Raw genomic sequence first — 17500 nt, forward strand, 5'->3', positions numbered from 1 at the left:
GAGAAATAAATAGTGCCAGATAAAATGAATAAAATGCTTTGGTAAAAAGCATTTAAGCTGCATTTAAGTTGCCTTTTGAATGTGTCTAGCGTGTTTGCTTCCCTAATATTAATGGGTAATGTGTTCCATAATTTTGGGGCGTAGTTGACAAAGGCCGCATCACCCATCTTCTTATGACTGCTTCTGGTGACCTGTAATAGACCTGTATCTGATGATCGCAGTGTTCTAGCTGATGTGTAGTTAGTAAGAGAGTTAGCAATGTAGCTAGGTCCTTGTCCATTTGGAGCTTTGTATGTGAGGAGGAGGACCTTTGCTACAGTTACAATTTCAAACGAACTAACATTTTTTGCATTTTCTCATGTTGTAGCGAAACAATCACTTCAAATCTTAGAGTTGATACTTCAATGAGAGTCAGAAGACCGAATGCGATGAACTGAAGTTTATTCAATCTTGCAGACTTTTCATTCAATAGGAGAGGTGGTCCATGGAGCAGCTCAGTCAAAAAAACAGTGCCCCAAATTTTTAAATGGTATATTTCCTCACTACGCTTTTTCAATCGAAAACCTTAAACTTATCCAAGTTGAACTAATCGAAAACGCAAAACTAATTGCGAAGCACCTTTCAAGATGATGACTTATAATGAGCAGCTATGTCCTTATCAGTAGTTTCACCCCTGATGTCAGGGCTCTGTCTTGGGAACTTCTGCCTCCTCTTTGATGAATTCCACATCCCCTATGCATAAACCCCTTAATTTATATTTGGCTGTCTCTGAAAGCCGGCACCTGTAGAAACTGTGTGGTCATGGTTTTAGAAAACAGGCCTCTCTGCCTGGTATTACCTTCCTCTCTGCACATAGGCCTCTCTACCTGGCATTACATGACACTTGTTCTTGCAAAACTGCTCCGTGTTCACCACACCACTGTATTACAATTTACAACCATGATTTTTTTCCTCACTCACTAAAAGGCCGGAAACAATCTAATTATACGGACAGTAAACAAGAGTGGCCAATTAAATATATTGAGCTTTGAAAACTAGGAATTTAAGTCTTACCGTTTTCTCTCAGGTCAAATCCAGCATCGACAGGTTCTCCAACTGCTTTCCGGCACGTTTGGCACGTTTCCCACCCGCTGCCCGTAGAATGGCGAAATTGACAATTTGCAACCACAGAGTTTTTGTCTCCCTGCTGCCTTTTGTGCCTTCCCTAAAAGACTCTCAACACGATTACCCTTTGGTGAAGCGGAGAGTGTAGTCACCCCACCCGGACTTGAACCCAAGTCTACAGGGTGCTAAACCTGCACTCTGACTGCAACACCAAAGAGTCAGGCTCGATGGCATGGCAGTCAGAGCACATACTGATTTGTAGTGACGGCACTCCGTCACACTGCCCTCCTCTTCGGGAAGCGCACCCTTGCGCTTCACGCAGGAATTCACCAACCATACTTCTCCTATCCCAGGGCGCCCCACATACAGGCTTCACCCATCTATGGGGTCCCTCACACAGTGGTCAACCTACCTCGGGTCCCTCATACGGTTTTACGGGCACGCCTCCGATGACCTCACGGCAAGCCATCTCACTTCTGACACCATTTGTGTCTGTGTGTGTACGTGTGCAGGTGCATGTGTGTGCAGGTGTGTGTGTGTGTGTGTGTGTGTGTGTGAGAGAGATTGGAGAACGAAGTTCCTTCATTTCCTTACTATCTTCCTCAACCCCTTCCTCATCCTCAAAGTCCTTCTTCAAGGACACCCAAAAGCGCTGTTGCTCGGGCAGCATGCCACTCTCTGTAGGACACTTGCTTATGTTGGACGCAATACGTTGACACGTCATGCGACAAACAAATCTAAATACAAATCTGAATCTGAATACATTTTTTTTTCAATCATTAGCCTTATGTGTGTGTGTATGTGTGTGTGTCATAGGACTACTCGGAGATGGTTTATTCTTAAGGTGTCTATGACAGGAGCACAGACCCTCCTGTGTGTATGGACACGACCGCTACAGCCGCTGCTTTCGTGTACTATTTATTCCAGTCCGCTTGGTGGCAGTATACTCATAAAAGCCACTCTTCTCATACATTTCCACTGCAGCGTTCCACCCAGACAGATAATCGTCACATGACGAAAAGTCAAAACAGCCAGGCGCGTTATCATGTCCCGACAACAGAAAACAACGAAATTGGTCAAAATAAGAAGCGCCAACGAGCCTAGAAAGTTTGGGGTAGGCGCGACAACCCTCAGCGAACTCGTTGAAAAGTCTTGCCAGCTACTTAAGGTACCGTCCCGTCAGCCTTTGTCTGTTTAGCGCCTGTCGTTTATGCTGTTTTGCATGTCGGGCGCCCCGTTGGTTACTGTCTGCTGATGAGAACGAACTTTTCAGCCAATCAAGTTACACGATTTCTATTTACGTTGCATAACTGTACTCAGTATGTTCATTTCCTTCGCTTTCTTCTCAGATTCCTCCCTGTGGCTCACGTGTATGCTTGTACGAGGATGGAACTGAACTGACAGAGGTTTATTTTCGTTCTCTAGCAGTCAATGCGGAACTAGTGCTGGTGGGCAAAGGACAACACTGGAATGGATGTGGGTTGGCCTAAGCACTGGGATGCACTTTAATGTCATTTTGTCTCCATACATGTTGCATTTAAGTGAATTTGGTTTGTCAGTTTCTTTACGTGAATCTTTACTCCCTTGTACGTCGCTTTGGACAAAAGCGTCTGATAAATGACAATGCAAATGTAATGTAAATTAATCTATAGACAGATCACACTGGCACAGTAGACTACTTTCGTTTTCATCCGCTCCTCCCTCCATACTTCTGTCTTGTTTCCCCCTATTTGCTGAAAAATAAAATGCACGTATATTTTGTTTTGACATATTTTCTCTAGTTCTCAGTGACATTCAGCGTCTGTTGGGCCTGGACAGATACTCCGCTCAGCTGATTGATGAAGCCAAGGACTTCCTCTCAGACGAGCTCTCCGCCAAACATCGCAAAATACTCGGCGATCTGCTCTTCAACCTGAAGGACCGATCAGAGATAGAGGACAGGGCGGAGGATGAGGACTGGTTCCAGGGTAATTACGTTTCTGAATGGGGCTCAAAAGAGGCGTGGTTGTGGTCTTTAGTAATGACACCTCACTACTACACTCAGGATGTGCGGTTGCACGCACACAACAGCCCAGACTGTAGAGGGGATAATTAAGGTGAATGTAGTATCTGTGCCAACATACCATACTGTTCAGTATCTGTGCCAACATACCATACTGTTCAGTATCTATGCCAACGTTCCATACTGTTCAGTATCTATGCCAACATTCCATACGGTTCAGTATCTATGTCAACGTTCTATACTGTTCAGTATCTATGCCAACATTCTATACTGTTCAGTATCTATGCCAACAGAGACTTCCAATCCATACTGTTCATCGGGACACGATATTTAAAGTTCTTCCAGTTATTTCAGTGTCAAAACGTACCCACCTTCACTGTGTTTTATAAGATATGACTGTTGTTGTTAAATGAACTAGATGGCTACCTCTAGCTTTGTTTCTATCATAAATAAGACATTAGGAGAAGGAACATAGTATGGAAGAAGTTTACATAGCATGTGTTTAAATTTAGTCTCAGCTGTCAAATCATTGCAGGTGTTGATGCCAGGTTTAAGACTAAATCTGCCTACATGAAGTACAACTGTGAGAACAGGGTCCGAGGATATCTGAAGGAGGTACATATTTCTATGTTTACTGTTATGCATTTCGAAGATGCTTTTATCCAAATGTTATGTCTCGAAATTGGAAACATTACCGACAGTGAAACTAATCTATACACTTGATCTGTATTTGAGCACCCTGTGAAACTAATCTATACACTTGATCTGTATTTGAGCACCCTGTGAAACTGTCAGTGTGAAATTGGTGTCCTTTGGTCCTTAAAATTATTTAAACAAAATAGAATTAAATAATATATCATGAACCTTTGCTTAAAACCTGTTTTAAGGTGTCTTCTTTGATAGGTAGTGATAATTACACTGGCTAGAAAAAGCAATCGGCATTAAAACATGACATTGGCTGTGGATAAAAAACCTCTGGGAGGGTGGTCTTAACACTTAACACTGTGTTTTTTCCACAAGCTCATTAAAAGGCGAAACTAACGGCTGCACTGGCACAACTAACACGTTCCCTGCTCTGTCTCTGTCTGCAGGTTGATGGATACTTGCGGAGCGTTTCGAGCGCCAGGCATCAGGCTCAGTATAAGAAAGTCCAGGACAGGATGACGGCCAAGCTGAAGTCGGCGGGCTACAACGGCTGCTACTTCAGCAGGACTGCCAAGGCTGCGGGTCGCTTGTGCTCCACGGAGGGCTGGTTCTCCTGCCAGGTATGGGGCTTTGGAGTTCTGTGGCATACTTCATCACCAAGGGTCACCAGCATCACAACATTAACGAGTACATTTCATTTAAAGAAAAATAACATTCATTATTAAATAAGATAAATATAGTGACATGTATAAATGATTTAGGCAAAATGTAAGTGCACTTCAATGCAGCAGACCCAGACCACCAAACAGGCATGGTAGATGAACTTCTTCAGGAGAGCAGAGCTGTTCAGCCTGTCTTCCGTCCACTGCAACTAATATGATCAAACACCACCTTTTAACTTTAGGGTCTCAATGAAGGGCTGGCTGTTGACTGGGCCAACCTAAACATTCTGAAGAACATTACACATCTGGAGAACATTACACATCTGGAGAACATTACACATGTGGTGTTTTTTGCTTCTGTGTTTGAAGGGAGCTTATGATGAAGAGGAGTGTGATATGCTGCATTCCATCAATCCCTATGGCAACCGTGAGAGCAGGATTCTGTTCAGCACTTGGAACTTGGACCACAGGTGAGGTTCCTAGAGTATATGTGTGGTTCCTAGACCACAGGTGTGGTTCCTGGAGTCTCCTCGAATCTGATGGGTATAGGTGGTGAATACTCAGGACCGGTGGAGGGTTGTGATGGAGCAATCTGGTGATACATTTCTCCTAAACGTTTACTTGCAGTTAAAGGCACAGTGTATAGTTTTTAGTGGCATTTATTAGTAGAGATGTAGTATAGTATTCATAATTATGTTTTCATTAGTGTATAATCACCTGTGTTTTCGTTAGTTTAGAATGAGCCCTTCGTATCTATATAGGGAGCAGACTCTCTTCCACAGAGACCTCTATGTTGCACTGCCACACTTCTGCAGTATCCCAGAACGGACAAACCAAATCACTGGCTCTTTATGCCTTGTTATGGCATTTGACAGCCACTGTAGGCACTCGCACATGCTTGTAAAGAGAAGGATATTCAGCTTGTTGAAATTGAGCAACCTCACCACTAGACTACACACTACACAACTACACACCGTCCCTTTAAAGCAGCATGAAATAGGCTGATCATTCACAGGAGTTTAGGCCCCTGCTCCCAGCCCCTTGTTTTTAATTATGCAGTGGGTGGAGTTAGGCTCAGACCTGGGGGTGAAGTTACACTTTAATTTGAAGATGACACCAGTACTAGTTGCTTATAAAAAAAAAACATGCTTCAAGAAGTGGCAAATTGTTGCATACTGTCTCTAAGTTAATTTCAAGTAAAGTTCAGACAAAGTTTCCTCTTTCTGACCTGTTAGTACCTTTTTAATGATGTGAATTCCCAAAGCAGAGTTTAGCAGCTTTTCAAATAGTGTCCCAGTCTGGATACGATATCAGGCCACATCACAGTTGTACCATAGATATGATCTCAGACCACATCACAGTTGTACCATAGATATGATACACACTGATGGTTCTTCTACCAATTTGTGTTACAGAAATTCAATTCAAGAATTCAAAAATGAGACCACAAATTCTTACACAACCATCAGTGTATATCACATGTTTCCTGTAACTGAGGTTGCCATAGCGATTACTCAAGAGCCAAACCCTGCTATCCAATCAGAGCCCGTGTTTGGCTGAAGGAATCCCATCCAGAGCCTACTGCTTGCTCCACTTCCTCTTCTGAGAGGAGAGTAAAGTCCGGCCATAGGCATCTGCTGGCGGGCGCTTATACACTGTAATCCCCCCAGAGTGGCACAATCAGTGCCAGAGTGGCACAATCAGTGCCAGGGAAGAAGTCAGAGAAACGAACCACTTACACATGACCCAGAGAAACGTGTCTGAAAGGAGACAGGAAACAGCTGAATGTGGGGTGCTAAAGCATCGCTGTGCTAAAACACTTAAAACAGAATACGCTGGAAATGTGGGATTGCGTTCAGATTGCGTTCATGAAACTAGAAGCAAGCTATTCAAAATGGAGTAGCACTACTGAGGCTGGAGGGTGGAGTGTGTTCACTGTTTTGACTGTGTGTGGGACGGTTTAAACAGAAACTGAGAAACGGTTTAACTTTGGCAGGATTGAGAAGAAGAGGAGCGTCCTCCCCGCCCTGGTGGAGGCGCTGCAGAGCCGGAAGAGCAGCCACGTCAATGTGGACTACTTCTACAGACTGCTCTTCACCGTGGACAACCTCAAACTGGTGCACATCGTGTGTCACAAGAAGGGCAGCCATGACCTGGCGTGTGACAGACGCAAGATTTACAAACCGGTGAAGAGAGTGAGGAAATGAGAAGAACGGGTGGGAGACTCTCTGGGGCATCTCTGAGGGTGGGGGGGTCATAGACATATATAGATATATGTCTATGGTGGGGGTCGTCTCTGAGGAGGGGGGGGGGGGGTCGACATGCACTGGTGCATTTTATAACTGAAGACTCCAAAGGCAGCTCCATCACACTTAGCAGCTCTGTTGTTTGTCCAATTTTTTTTAATTCAAAGTTGAAAAAATATTTTTGTAACTGATTAAATCATTTATATTCCACCATTTCCACGCCAAAACATTTAATGTGAAAACATGTTGGAGGTTTTTTTTAAGAGTTAGTGGTGCATACACAACTTCATATGCAGATATTTTGAGTTCTTCTTTGTTTTTATTCTTCTTTTGTTTTATTCTGTTCTGGAACATTCTGCCGTTGAGAGATAAGACAAATGTTTCCCCTCCCTTCCTGGGTCGAGATTTCTGTCTTCAACTCTCGGAAAACAAGATGTCCTTGAGAAACTCTCCACCCAGGTGCTGTTTTATACCAACAGGACTCCCTGTGTGTGTGTTCTTACTCAGGGTTTAACTCTACCCAAGAGCTGGGTCCTCACTGTGTGTGTGTGCTTACTCAGGGTTTAACTCTACCCAAGAGCTGGGTCCTCCCTGTATGTGTGTGCTTACTCAGGGTTTAACTCTACCCAAGAGCTGGGTCCTCCCTGTATGTGTTCTTACTCAGGGTTTAACTCTGCCCAAGAGCTGGGTCCTCCCTGTATGTGTGTGCTTACTCAGGGTTTAACTCTACCCAAGAGCTGGGTCCTCCCTGTATGTGTGTGCTTACTCAGGGTTTAACTCTACCCAAGAGCTGGGTCCTCCCTGTATGTGTTCTTACTCCATAAACAAGCCATCTTGCATCCCTCTTTGTTGGTCTGAGATTTCTGGGACACTTCCGTCGAGCAGCTTGGAGGCACACGGGTGGCCAAACAGGCCCAGGCACGCTCATCAGCGGAGTGCTTATCATCATCATCATCATCATCATCATCATCATAGGGCTGGAGCTAGCAGTTTCAGGGCCGTTTCAGGGCCGTGTCGTGGCAGTATTACTTTGGCCCTGTGCATGGCCTAGTTAAGACTTCGACCCTCCAAAAGAAGACAGACGTAACAGCTTAGGGGGGCGGGGGGGGGACATAGCAGAAATAACAGTTTGGGGGGTGGGCATAGCAGTAGTAATGATTTAGGGGCAGAGGGGTTTAGCAGGAGTAACAGTTTTAGGAGGAGGGGGGGGGGGGCATTAACAGAGATAACAGTTTAAGGGGGACATTAGCAGAAATAACAGTTGGGGGGGGGGGGCATAGCAGAAATAACGGTTTTATCCATCTTGCTCACTGTTTTAGTGGGCCCTCTCCTTCTATAGAGGTTCTAAGGTTCTATAGAACAGTCACCAAACTTTATCCCCCTGATAACAGCCCCACCAAACACATTTACACACACATTGCATAGACGCGCAGGAGAACCCAGTTTATCCAATTTGGTTTCTATATTCTCTGTAATTTCATCTTTTCTAGAAAAGTATGTCTGGGGACAGGGACAGCAGGGACCGGGACGGAGCAGTGTGAAAAAAGCATCCGTGTTCCTGCCAACAGCTGTGTCAAAAACTGCAACAAACAAAGGCTTTGCGCAAGTAAAACTTAAAAATGGTTTATTATTTTTTTTTACTTGTGGATGGATTAACCAAGCATTGCAGCATATAAACGATTATGTTATGGTGGCAATCTTGCACATTTCACATTAAACAACTATGCTGCATGTTTTGAACCAAGGCCTCTGGTTGACAAGAAATAGCACTTTCAAAATGTACACAGATTTCATAGAAAAATAAACATTTGCACAGCCATATATATCTAGCAACTAGAAATATTAGTGCATGTCTTATATACAATAAAATGTACTTAAAAGTCAGGGATACTATACAATAGTTAAAAGCACTGCAACATCATCTTTCAAAATTAGAAAATGATCAAATAAAAAATACAAATAAAACATGCATTGGATTAGCTGCTCGTCTTTCTTGGCATTACACAACTTGCCACACTTTTTTCAATGAGGTCAAATGAGGTGTTCGGGAGAATTGCATTGTTTCCCAAATAACAAACATTATAAATCATCTGAGTCCTTCTAGAAAAATACCTCCAACGCTTAAGACACCAGATGAACGAAGGCGGTGCTTTTTGTTTATATTATTAAAGTGTTATGTTGGGGGTCTCCTTTGACAGAGAGAGGGAGAGAGATGGGGAGTGGGCTCGAGAAACAACCCCAAACCCTTGTCCTCATGGGGACGCTACCGCAGTGCTATATGGCTCTCAGGAGGGCTCTTTTAAGTCGCATTTGGTCTGAACGGGTATGTAAATATTATCTGTTATAAATATTTAAAAATAACTATATGAACAGCTTATGTTACCATTTGGACGATCAGTTGAATTGCAACACAATTCCTTCTTGTTTTCCGAGGCTGATTAAAGGTTTAAGTGCAGATTACACACACAACTTGGCAAAGTGTCCTCTAGCTGGTTTAGAAATAACTGGGTTTGAGCTGAAGATCATGGCACGAGAGAGAGATCCATCAAACATGAGTGGTTTTTGGCACGCGCACGCCATGCTCGGCAGCTGGACCGTGGCTGTAGCTGTCAGTCGAGAGTTCCACCCACGTGCTGTGCTGGTAGTAAATATATTTATGATTGAAACTCCAGATATGCGGTGTTAATTCCAAGCACGGGTATGTCGTGTCAAACGAACCGGTGCCATCAACTCCAGCTCAGTATCCTCCAGTTTGTGTTAATGTGGTTCGTCTTCCTCGCCTTCTTCTTTGGCGTAGTAGTGCCGCCGTCTGTGCTCTCCTCTGCCGACCGCCTCTGTTGAGCTGGGCCGCTCGGGATAATCCTGAAAATAAATAAATAAAAAGTAGGCTTCACCGACTGGCTTTACGCATTAAAAGAACTGGATTAGTCGGTTAAGGCCCCTCTGTGTACAGAGCATAACGACAGTCGACAAACTTCCATTTAACCCTCCTATTATGTTCAAATTTTACCCACATCTATTATGCTTGGGGTCAATTTGACCCCAGCAATTTAAACCTCCAAAAAATGATTATAATATTTTTTTTTACTCATGTTTATGTGTCAGGTACTTTAGGTTTGTTTGTTGACTACCTAAATAGCCCTTAAAAATAAAACAATACCCCCACCCACCCCCCTTATACATCCAGAATACATGTTACGCTACTATGGAGAAATATGCAGATCACCATCAAATCTCACTGATTGACTTAAAATTGGAAAGAGATATCCTTCTGGTGTTTTATGGCTTCATATTATTTCTAAGTACATATTGTTGTTATCTATAACATATGGAATAGAAAACTATTTATGTAATCAAGAATAGTAACAATGTGATAAAAAAAGTTTATATTTCTTATATATTTTATACAATTAAAACAGCCTGGGGTCAAATTGACCCCAAACAACACCTATGCGTAAAGCATGTGTACAGGACATTGAAAACATATCATCATGTTAATTTTGTGTTTACCCAGTTCTCCCCATTAGATTAGGAAAAGTCATTAAATATGAAGCAAAAAAAACTATGCCAATCATTTATTTAGAGACGTTAAACATTGAAAAGGGTCAAATTTACCCCAAACATAATAGGAGGGTTAATTAGAAACAGTAAATGGGTGTAAGGTCAATCAGATTACGTTTGCACCAGTGCGTTTGCGGTCGTGCCGGCGCTGCGGGAAAGCCGCTCGACAGGTCCCTCTATGCGCCGAACACAATGGCGGCATGAAAATCTGCCGCTTGACCTGATTCATTAGTCATGCGAAAACAGCTGTTATTCGCTGTCACAGTCCCGAGTGCCCGAGTACACACACGGGTTTTTTTGTGTGCATAATTTTAGGATTTCTGAAATTCTACTAGTAGAATTTTTAACTGCGTAGCCTACATATTTAGCTTCTTAAAGTGGACTGTGTTCAGTAAGCGTGTAGAGTTGCAATAGGGCCAAGTTACGTTTGAGAAACCATGTAGCGAGGGTGAAAATGAGCCCTTACCGGCAGATGGTCCAGATTGCCAAAGAACTGTCCGACTGGATAGATTTCATTGCTGTCCTCATCCATTATAATAGCGGGGTTTTCGTGAGTGGAGGACACGCACTCCTCCATCCTTTCCGTGGAGACCTTAGTCCTGCTTCGCGGAGGGGATCCCAGAGTCTTCGCTGTGTTTTCTTTGCCTCGTAATACCATTCCTCCGGATGGACTATTCCCCGTCTTTTTCCGACCCCGTGTTTTTGTAGTAATGGCTGTGGATGCTGTCGGGCATTCTTCTCCGTCGCTGCGAACGTTGAGGCTCGTTCTGGAGCACCGACTCGCTTCGCCGCTGTTGACTGCCATGAGTATTTTCCCGTGGCAGGTCTCGCTTCTCAGTCTCCCAACCAGTAGCTGAAACCGTCCCCTCTCTACTAGCCGCTAGAAAAAGAAAACATCGTAATTCATAGAGATTCTGGTGTGACAGAAATAATGCTAAGTTACGTTTAAGCACCGCACCGTCGTACAATTGTTGTCCCCTCCGAACGGAAACTGCTTAGGGGTGGGGGTTGGTTGTGTACTCTGGCTTTGACACTGACCTTACTTGAACTTTGTTTGACTCCTAGCTAAATTTAAAGTGACAGTACATCCATTCGACTGTTCATCAAAACAAAACTCCTATAACGATTGCAACGGAAACGCGGTGCCTCGGAATCACTGTGATCACAGTTCATGATTCCAAAATTATTCCTAAAGAATTCACTGACAATCAGCTAAATATTAGCCAATAGTTAGGCGTAGCCATATACCGTATGCTAGGGCAGCACAACACGCAATTCGTTACTGTACAAGTGATTAGATTAAACAAAAGCATCTTCCTACCTCACAGTAGTAATAATAATGTAACTTTATGGACAATACAATGAAGTCTTGTAGAAAGCTGAAGTATTCAACTGAATGTTTTGACAACATAGGCCTACAAAATCTTCGTTCTTGCTTTGTCTGCGTGATGTTTAACAACTTTCGCACGCTAAGTGATGTTTGTCTTCTAAATACACGTTACTAGTCTATTACACCCTTTAAGCCAACATTAGTTTGCATCGGCTTGTGTTAGTTACACAGATAGGATAAAACCAACTTTGCTAACCTGTTTACGATTCATTCCTCTTTGGTCAAACGTTCTTGTTTGGGCGTCGAGCCTCGAGTTTAACTCTGCCAGCCGGGTACGTTCTAGTTAGGTTTGGGGCTGAGCTCTTTGGAAGTACAGCCCCCTCGTCCCACCTGCTTCGGTTTACTGGCAGTCAGTGCGTCACAGCACAGGGGCATGGTTTGAGCCTGCTGGTCACATGGCAGCCGGGTTGTTAGTCACCGCTCTTAACCAGGAAAATTTGGTTACGTTATAAATTCTTAATGTTCTAATAACTCCGGGTGTAATTAAGAGAGGCCCAGCCATTAGACAATTTTCCCGTCACGTCATGTGATCCCACAAAATAACAAGAAACCGGCAAATTGACATCACGTAGAACTAGCGAAAACTTTGAAAAGTTTTGCCAGTCCGAACACAAACCAAGGATTAGGCTACTTGTGGTTGTTAGGCCTATATTAGCGCTGGTTAGGCATGGCAAGGCAATTGAGAAAAGCGCGCTTGTGCTAGTCTAAACTAATGTAGCTGTTTTTTTTATGTACAAAATATGTATTCATAGAAAAAAATATACATGAAATGATTTCAGGAACTAGTAAATCACGGGCTTGTGGCAGTAGCCTACGTCTGCTTTACGGACTTGCAGGATTACCTTCTCTTCCAAACAATTGATCTGTTGCGTTTTTAAGTTCTGTTAAATACGGTAGGGCCTACATGCCTACAATGTGTATTCGTACTAGTTTACCTCACGTTTCATTACTGTGCGCACGGGGCGGTAGTTTCCACTTCACCAGTGGCTGTTACGCTTCACGAGGCCACACAGTGGCGCTCTATCCACGTAAAACGGCCTAGTTTCATACATTACAATGAATATGGATCGATTCAATATTAGGCCTACTTAATGTTGCAAAACAGTGAACAGAGCTAGAGCTAACGACTGAGCTTATAAAATTAGTTTCGGGACAGATGAATACGGATAGTCTGTCTGTGACATGGCTAAGCAGGACTTTTCCAAGTGCCCAAATTGTGTGTGTGTGTCTTGTGTTCGAGTTGTATTGCGCAAATGAGCTAATACGACGCGAGGTTATGATTGAGGTAAAGACATAGCAAGTGTTCAGACACAGCAAGAACAGTCGTTGCTCATACTGTGCATAGTCGGCGTTTAATCACTCCATGTGCCACCTCCTTAAATTAATTATAAGAATGCTATTGGGTATCTGGTCAAACCCTTAGGGACACGTAGATGCAGCAAGCACATCTGTGGCTTGAAATAAGAAACCTGGGTTGCAGATAGGTGTCGTGGGGTGGGTCGAGTTCAGGCGGGGGAAAGGGGCAGGAAGGACAAGAGAGACATTCTTTCGTGAAGGACAGATGAAAAGAGCAGTGAAATATAGAAACCAACTGCGAAGTGTCGGCGCTGACATCTCCACCAACGGACAATAAATGAAGATCAACTCTATCCATGGAGTGGGGAGCGCGCGCCTTCCAGCCTAGCCTGTGTGCGGGAGATGTCCAGAGCGTGCGTTCAGAGAGAGAATGCATCTCGCCTCGACAGTATGTCTAACGGAGGAACGCCGCCTGTTGCTGTCGCCGAGACACGAAATATGAATTCAACGTGTGGATATGAATCTTGAATGGAAAGTTTTCAGTCCATCCGAAAGGGTTTTACACCCTGTTTGAGGCGCGCACTAGTGATGGATTATTTTTTCAGGCGAAATAGAGTTTTTAAGACTCTCCTAACTTTAACCCTCATTTTTGCCACTCTGCTGATGATACAAATATTCAAGGTTCTTGAAAGCAACATGAAGGAAATAAGTTTGGACGTTAAAAGCAGTTGGTGCGGACCCGAGTGTCAGTTATTTAAGGGAAAATCCTCCAACAAGTCTCCCGCTGGTAATTACTCTCCGCCGGCTCAGGTCGAGGACTCGGATGCAGCTCGTTTTATCGTTACTAAGCCCAGCCTGGCATCTTGGGACGTGGATGTGATCAACTGTACAGAAGATCCTTCCGTGCGGAATAAAGATTGGTTTCGACGACTGGACCCGAGGTTTCATCAGTTTGTGCTTCACAGGCATTGCCGATATTTTCCCATGCTGATTGACCACCCGGAGAAGTGCCGAAGTGGAGACGTGGATCTACTTATTGTGGTAAAGTCAGTTATCGAGCAGCACGACAGGCGAGAGGCCGTGCGTAAGACCTGGGGTAACGAACAGGTAATCGATAACATGAGAATCAAAACTTTGTTTCTCTTAGGCAGCCCATCAACTGGTAAGGATGCGAAAAACTTGCAGAAGCTGTTGGAATATGAGGATAAGATATATGGAGACATTTTACAGTGGGATTTTATGGACACCTTTTTTAACCTCACACTAAAAGAGGTGAATTTTCTTAAATGGTTCCACATTCACTGTTCCAAGGTTCAATTTATCTTCAAAGGGGATGACGACGTTTTTGTGCAAACACAGAACTTGGTGGAACTTATCGGTTTTAAGATAGAGGAGAGCAAAGCTGAGAACCTATTTGTAGGGGACACAATTGCTAAAGCCATACCCATCCGAAACCGCCAAAGCAAATATTATATCCCCAAAGAACTATTTGATAAACCCTACCCGCCATACGTGGGGGGAGGAGGGTTTCTTATGTCAGCGCAGTTGGCCCGAAGACTGTTTGTGATCTCCGAGGGCCAGGAGCTATACCCCATAGACGACGTGTTTCTCGGTATGTGTTTACAAAAGCTGCACCTTGCGCCGGAGATGCACCCAGGCTTCAGGACTTTCGGGATTATGAAGCACAGAAAGAACAGTCCCATGAACAGCGAGCCCTGCTTCTTCAAGCACCTCATCGTCATCCACAAACTCACACCACAGGAGCTGCTCAGAATGTGGGATATAGTGAATAACGATAACCTCATATGCGCCAAAAGGAATATCTTGTGGCTGCGTTGGTGAGCTGAAGGGACTATATTACCCGGACAAGGTCACTTTTGAATGACCGAGAAACACGTAACCAACCAGTGCGTATCCTGGACACCACCTTGTCAGAACTATGTCGCACTTAAGAGCACAAATCATTCACTGTTCATCACAGAGCTGGCCTTCTGTAGTCAATACAGTTATTAGATAAGCGATCTCCTGGATCAATGCCACTGGAAGTTTTGTTAGAAAGAAAGCTCAATGTTTAAAACTATGAAAATCAAACACAACTGTGATAAATGTTTTATGATGAAGCATTTTCTCTGAACACACACACACACACACGGCTATGATGATGGTGTGAGGAACAAATGTGCTGAAATGGCGGTTCACCCCTTTCTCCAGGTTAAAGGGAACAAATGGATATGTGTCTGATGAATCGCCTATTTGTTCTGGTGAAAAATACACTAGTTTATTACGAAATGAGGCACAGACATCAAAAGAAACCAAAGAGGACTTGATCTTACGATGTGACAGAACCACTGGACTGTAAGTCAGGCTGAACAGGTGATGGTTTGACAGACCTGGCGGTATCTGACGGCGTTGTGGTTTCTGTGCTGATGTTGATGAAGTAATAAATGTGTTTTTCTTCTGTACAGGGATCTTTCATTTGGTTCACAGGTGGAACAGTGTGTTCATAGTGTTTACTTCAGTGAAAGTAGAAATAGTCCCTACCCAGGACTCAGAAGTCTTTATCTCAAAATTCACTTCATTATAAATCTTACAGTATTACCCAAGGTACAAAGTACAGTTGCTTGTGTTGGCAATTAATAACAGTTACTCCTGTTTGACAACAGAGGGATTATATATCATGTTGACAACATGCACATAAAACAAGACAGGGTTTGCTTAGCAAAGCTTTATTTACTAAATCAATTATCCCTTTGTACACAAAATGGCAGAGGGCTGACAGTCAGTACATACTTCTCTGTTCCTCTGTCACAGCAGACGTCTTTCTCACTCACGCAGCACACCAAGGAAACCAAACCGACATTCCATCCCATAATTAGTGAGTCTCAGTTGGATTAAACAACGTCATCTTGTTATTTCACACGATGGGTGGAAATTCAAATAACAATTTCCCTCAATACATTACCATGTGACGTCACACAATGAAACACCATTATTCCAATGTCTGTCAGATATGACAAACTATGTTGTCAGTAATCACTGTATTGCTTGATTGTCAGGGTGTTTGAGAGTGTGTTCCCCATTCAGACTGAATGATCAACCTCTGGAGGCTACTAGTGCATTCTGGGACAAAATAAATGAATTTCTTATTTCAAAATACTCATGTTTCTAAATGGAAACAGATCAGATCTAAAAAAAACAACAGCCAAACTGTATTTAAAACCACAGGGGTGCAAACTCGTCACCTTTCGGCGAAATTCGCCGTTTTTGATCCAAAATAGGTCATTTGTTGGATTTGTGTAGATCTGCAATAAAAATATTTTTAGGGGGGGGGGGGGCCTCCAAGTAATCTGCGAACGCAAGCTGTCATGACTATTTTTTTCAAGCTTGTTCGTTTGGCCAACTCCATGTCACCATGCCTCGATGCCGTAATAGACAGGTGTATTACAAGACATGTCTTTCGGGTGAAAGCGTTGGTTTCGAGCGGCCTTTTTAATATGGCATTTACGGTAACGTGTGACGTTGGTACGGTGCAAGAACGTTATACTATCTAACGTAGGCTAACGTGCTAATGTCAGACAGTTGGCTGACAGACGACTCGCAAATCACATCAACTATTTTTGCTGGTTACAATAACGGTGTTATCGGATAGTACAGTGTCTTTTTCTCGGTAACTTGAAAAATCTAAGCGTGAAAACGCCGAAAAAATTACATTTACTTAAAAGACATGGCCGTCAGCCGAGTTTGGTCCGGAGTTTAGCTGCTAAAGTTATCTTCTGTCCTGTCGTTTGAAGCAAACCCTTTAGCTCTGGCATTGGTCTCCCATTATGTATTTATCTATCACTTCACTGGATTGGAAGTCCATTTTCCAGGCTATCGCACGCCCCCTTCATTGAGGCAGAGGTTAGGTTTGCCTCCCCTATGTGCTTTTTCACTGTGGTTTTATGACAGATCAGCAAGACTAAATAGCTTCTTCACATACGTGAAATACATTACATTACCTATTATATGGATACAAACGACATATAATAAAAATGTCTACAAATATTTCAGTGATGACAAACAATGCGAAAGCAAAATCATGCGCTCAACCCAGTGTGTGAGGGATTACACAATCTGAGATGAGGCGCAGCTCGTCGCTGCCTCACCTCGCGAGTCGTCTCTGTTTGAACAGGACATGGTCAAATTCAGCGATTTTGATTATAAAAATGATCGGAATCATACAAAAATAATAATTTAAAGCAAAGATCAGTAGATACATATTAATATTTATTTGATCATTATTTGTTTTTTACTTTTCATGAGGTATGTGTATGACCCGTTTTCTACTGCCGGGCGCTTCACTGCAACTGAACAAACTTACCACTCTCCTATTTCAGTTTGGTTTCAGAATGAGATCATTTTAGGAGGAGGATGCCATTACTGTGGCTCAACTAGGAGTCAGGTGCAAATGGGCCTTGTCCTGACAAGCTAGACTCAAAGAGTAATGTAAAGGGAAAAGAATATGTGTTCCCACTGTCACAGTTTTTCAAGAACACAGAGAAGCTAGGCCATGCCTGATGCAGCCTCTTGATTTTCTGTTCCTCTAGTTGGCCCT

The 17500-nt window shown here is 43.3% G+C and overlaps 3 protein-coding genes across 3 annotated transcripts; 2 read left to right on the forward strand and 1 right to left on the reverse strand.

Moving 5' to 3' along the window:
* Positions 1–1909: 1909 nt before the first annotated feature.
* dffb (DNA fragmentation factor, beta polypeptide (caspase-activated DNase)) lies at positions 1910–6875 on the forward strand. The gene is made up of 7 exons (XM_012819128.3): positions 1910–2272; positions 2454–2580; positions 2886–3071; positions 3642–3721; positions 4198–4371; positions 4783–4883; positions 6410–6875. Exons 1-7 carry the CDS (start codon positions 2150–2152, stop codon positions 6618–6620), a joined length of 1002 nt encoding a protein of 333 aa, XP_012674582.1. The 5' UTR covers positions 1910–2149; the 3' UTR covers positions 6621–6875.
* Positions 6876–8266: 1391 nt separating this feature from the next.
* Positions 8267–11999, reverse strand: c4h1orf174 (chromosome 4 C1orf174 homolog). Its single transcript, XM_012819138.3, has 3 exons — positions 11807–11999; positions 10687–11100; positions 8267–9521 (listed from the first exon to the last, which is right to left on the reverse strand). The coding sequence occupies exons 1-3, from the start codon at positions 11819–11821 to the stop codon at positions 9417–9419; spliced, it is 534 nt and encodes a 177-aa protein (XP_012674592.1). The 5' UTR covers positions 11822–11999; the 3' UTR covers positions 8267–9416.
* A 5-nt stretch (positions 12000–12004) lies between these two features.
* b3gnt7l (UDP-GlcNAc:betaGal beta-1,3-N-acetylglucosaminyltransferase 7, like) lies at positions 12005–15368 on the forward strand. The gene has a single exon (XM_012819129.2). The coding sequence runs from the start codon at positions 13435–13437 to the stop codon at positions 14746–14748; it is 1314 nt and encodes a 437-aa protein (XP_012674583.2). The 5' UTR covers positions 12005–13434; the 3' UTR covers positions 14749–15368.
* Positions 15369–17500: the final 2132 nt, after the last annotated feature.

The sequence above is a fragment of the Clupea harengus genome, chromosome 4 (genome assembly GCF_900700415.2).
Source record: "Clupea harengus chromosome 4, Ch_v2.0.2, whole genome shotgun sequence".
Classification (NCBI taxonomy): domain Eukaryota; kingdom Metazoa; phylum Chordata; class Actinopteri; order Clupeiformes; family Clupeidae; genus Clupea; species Clupea harengus.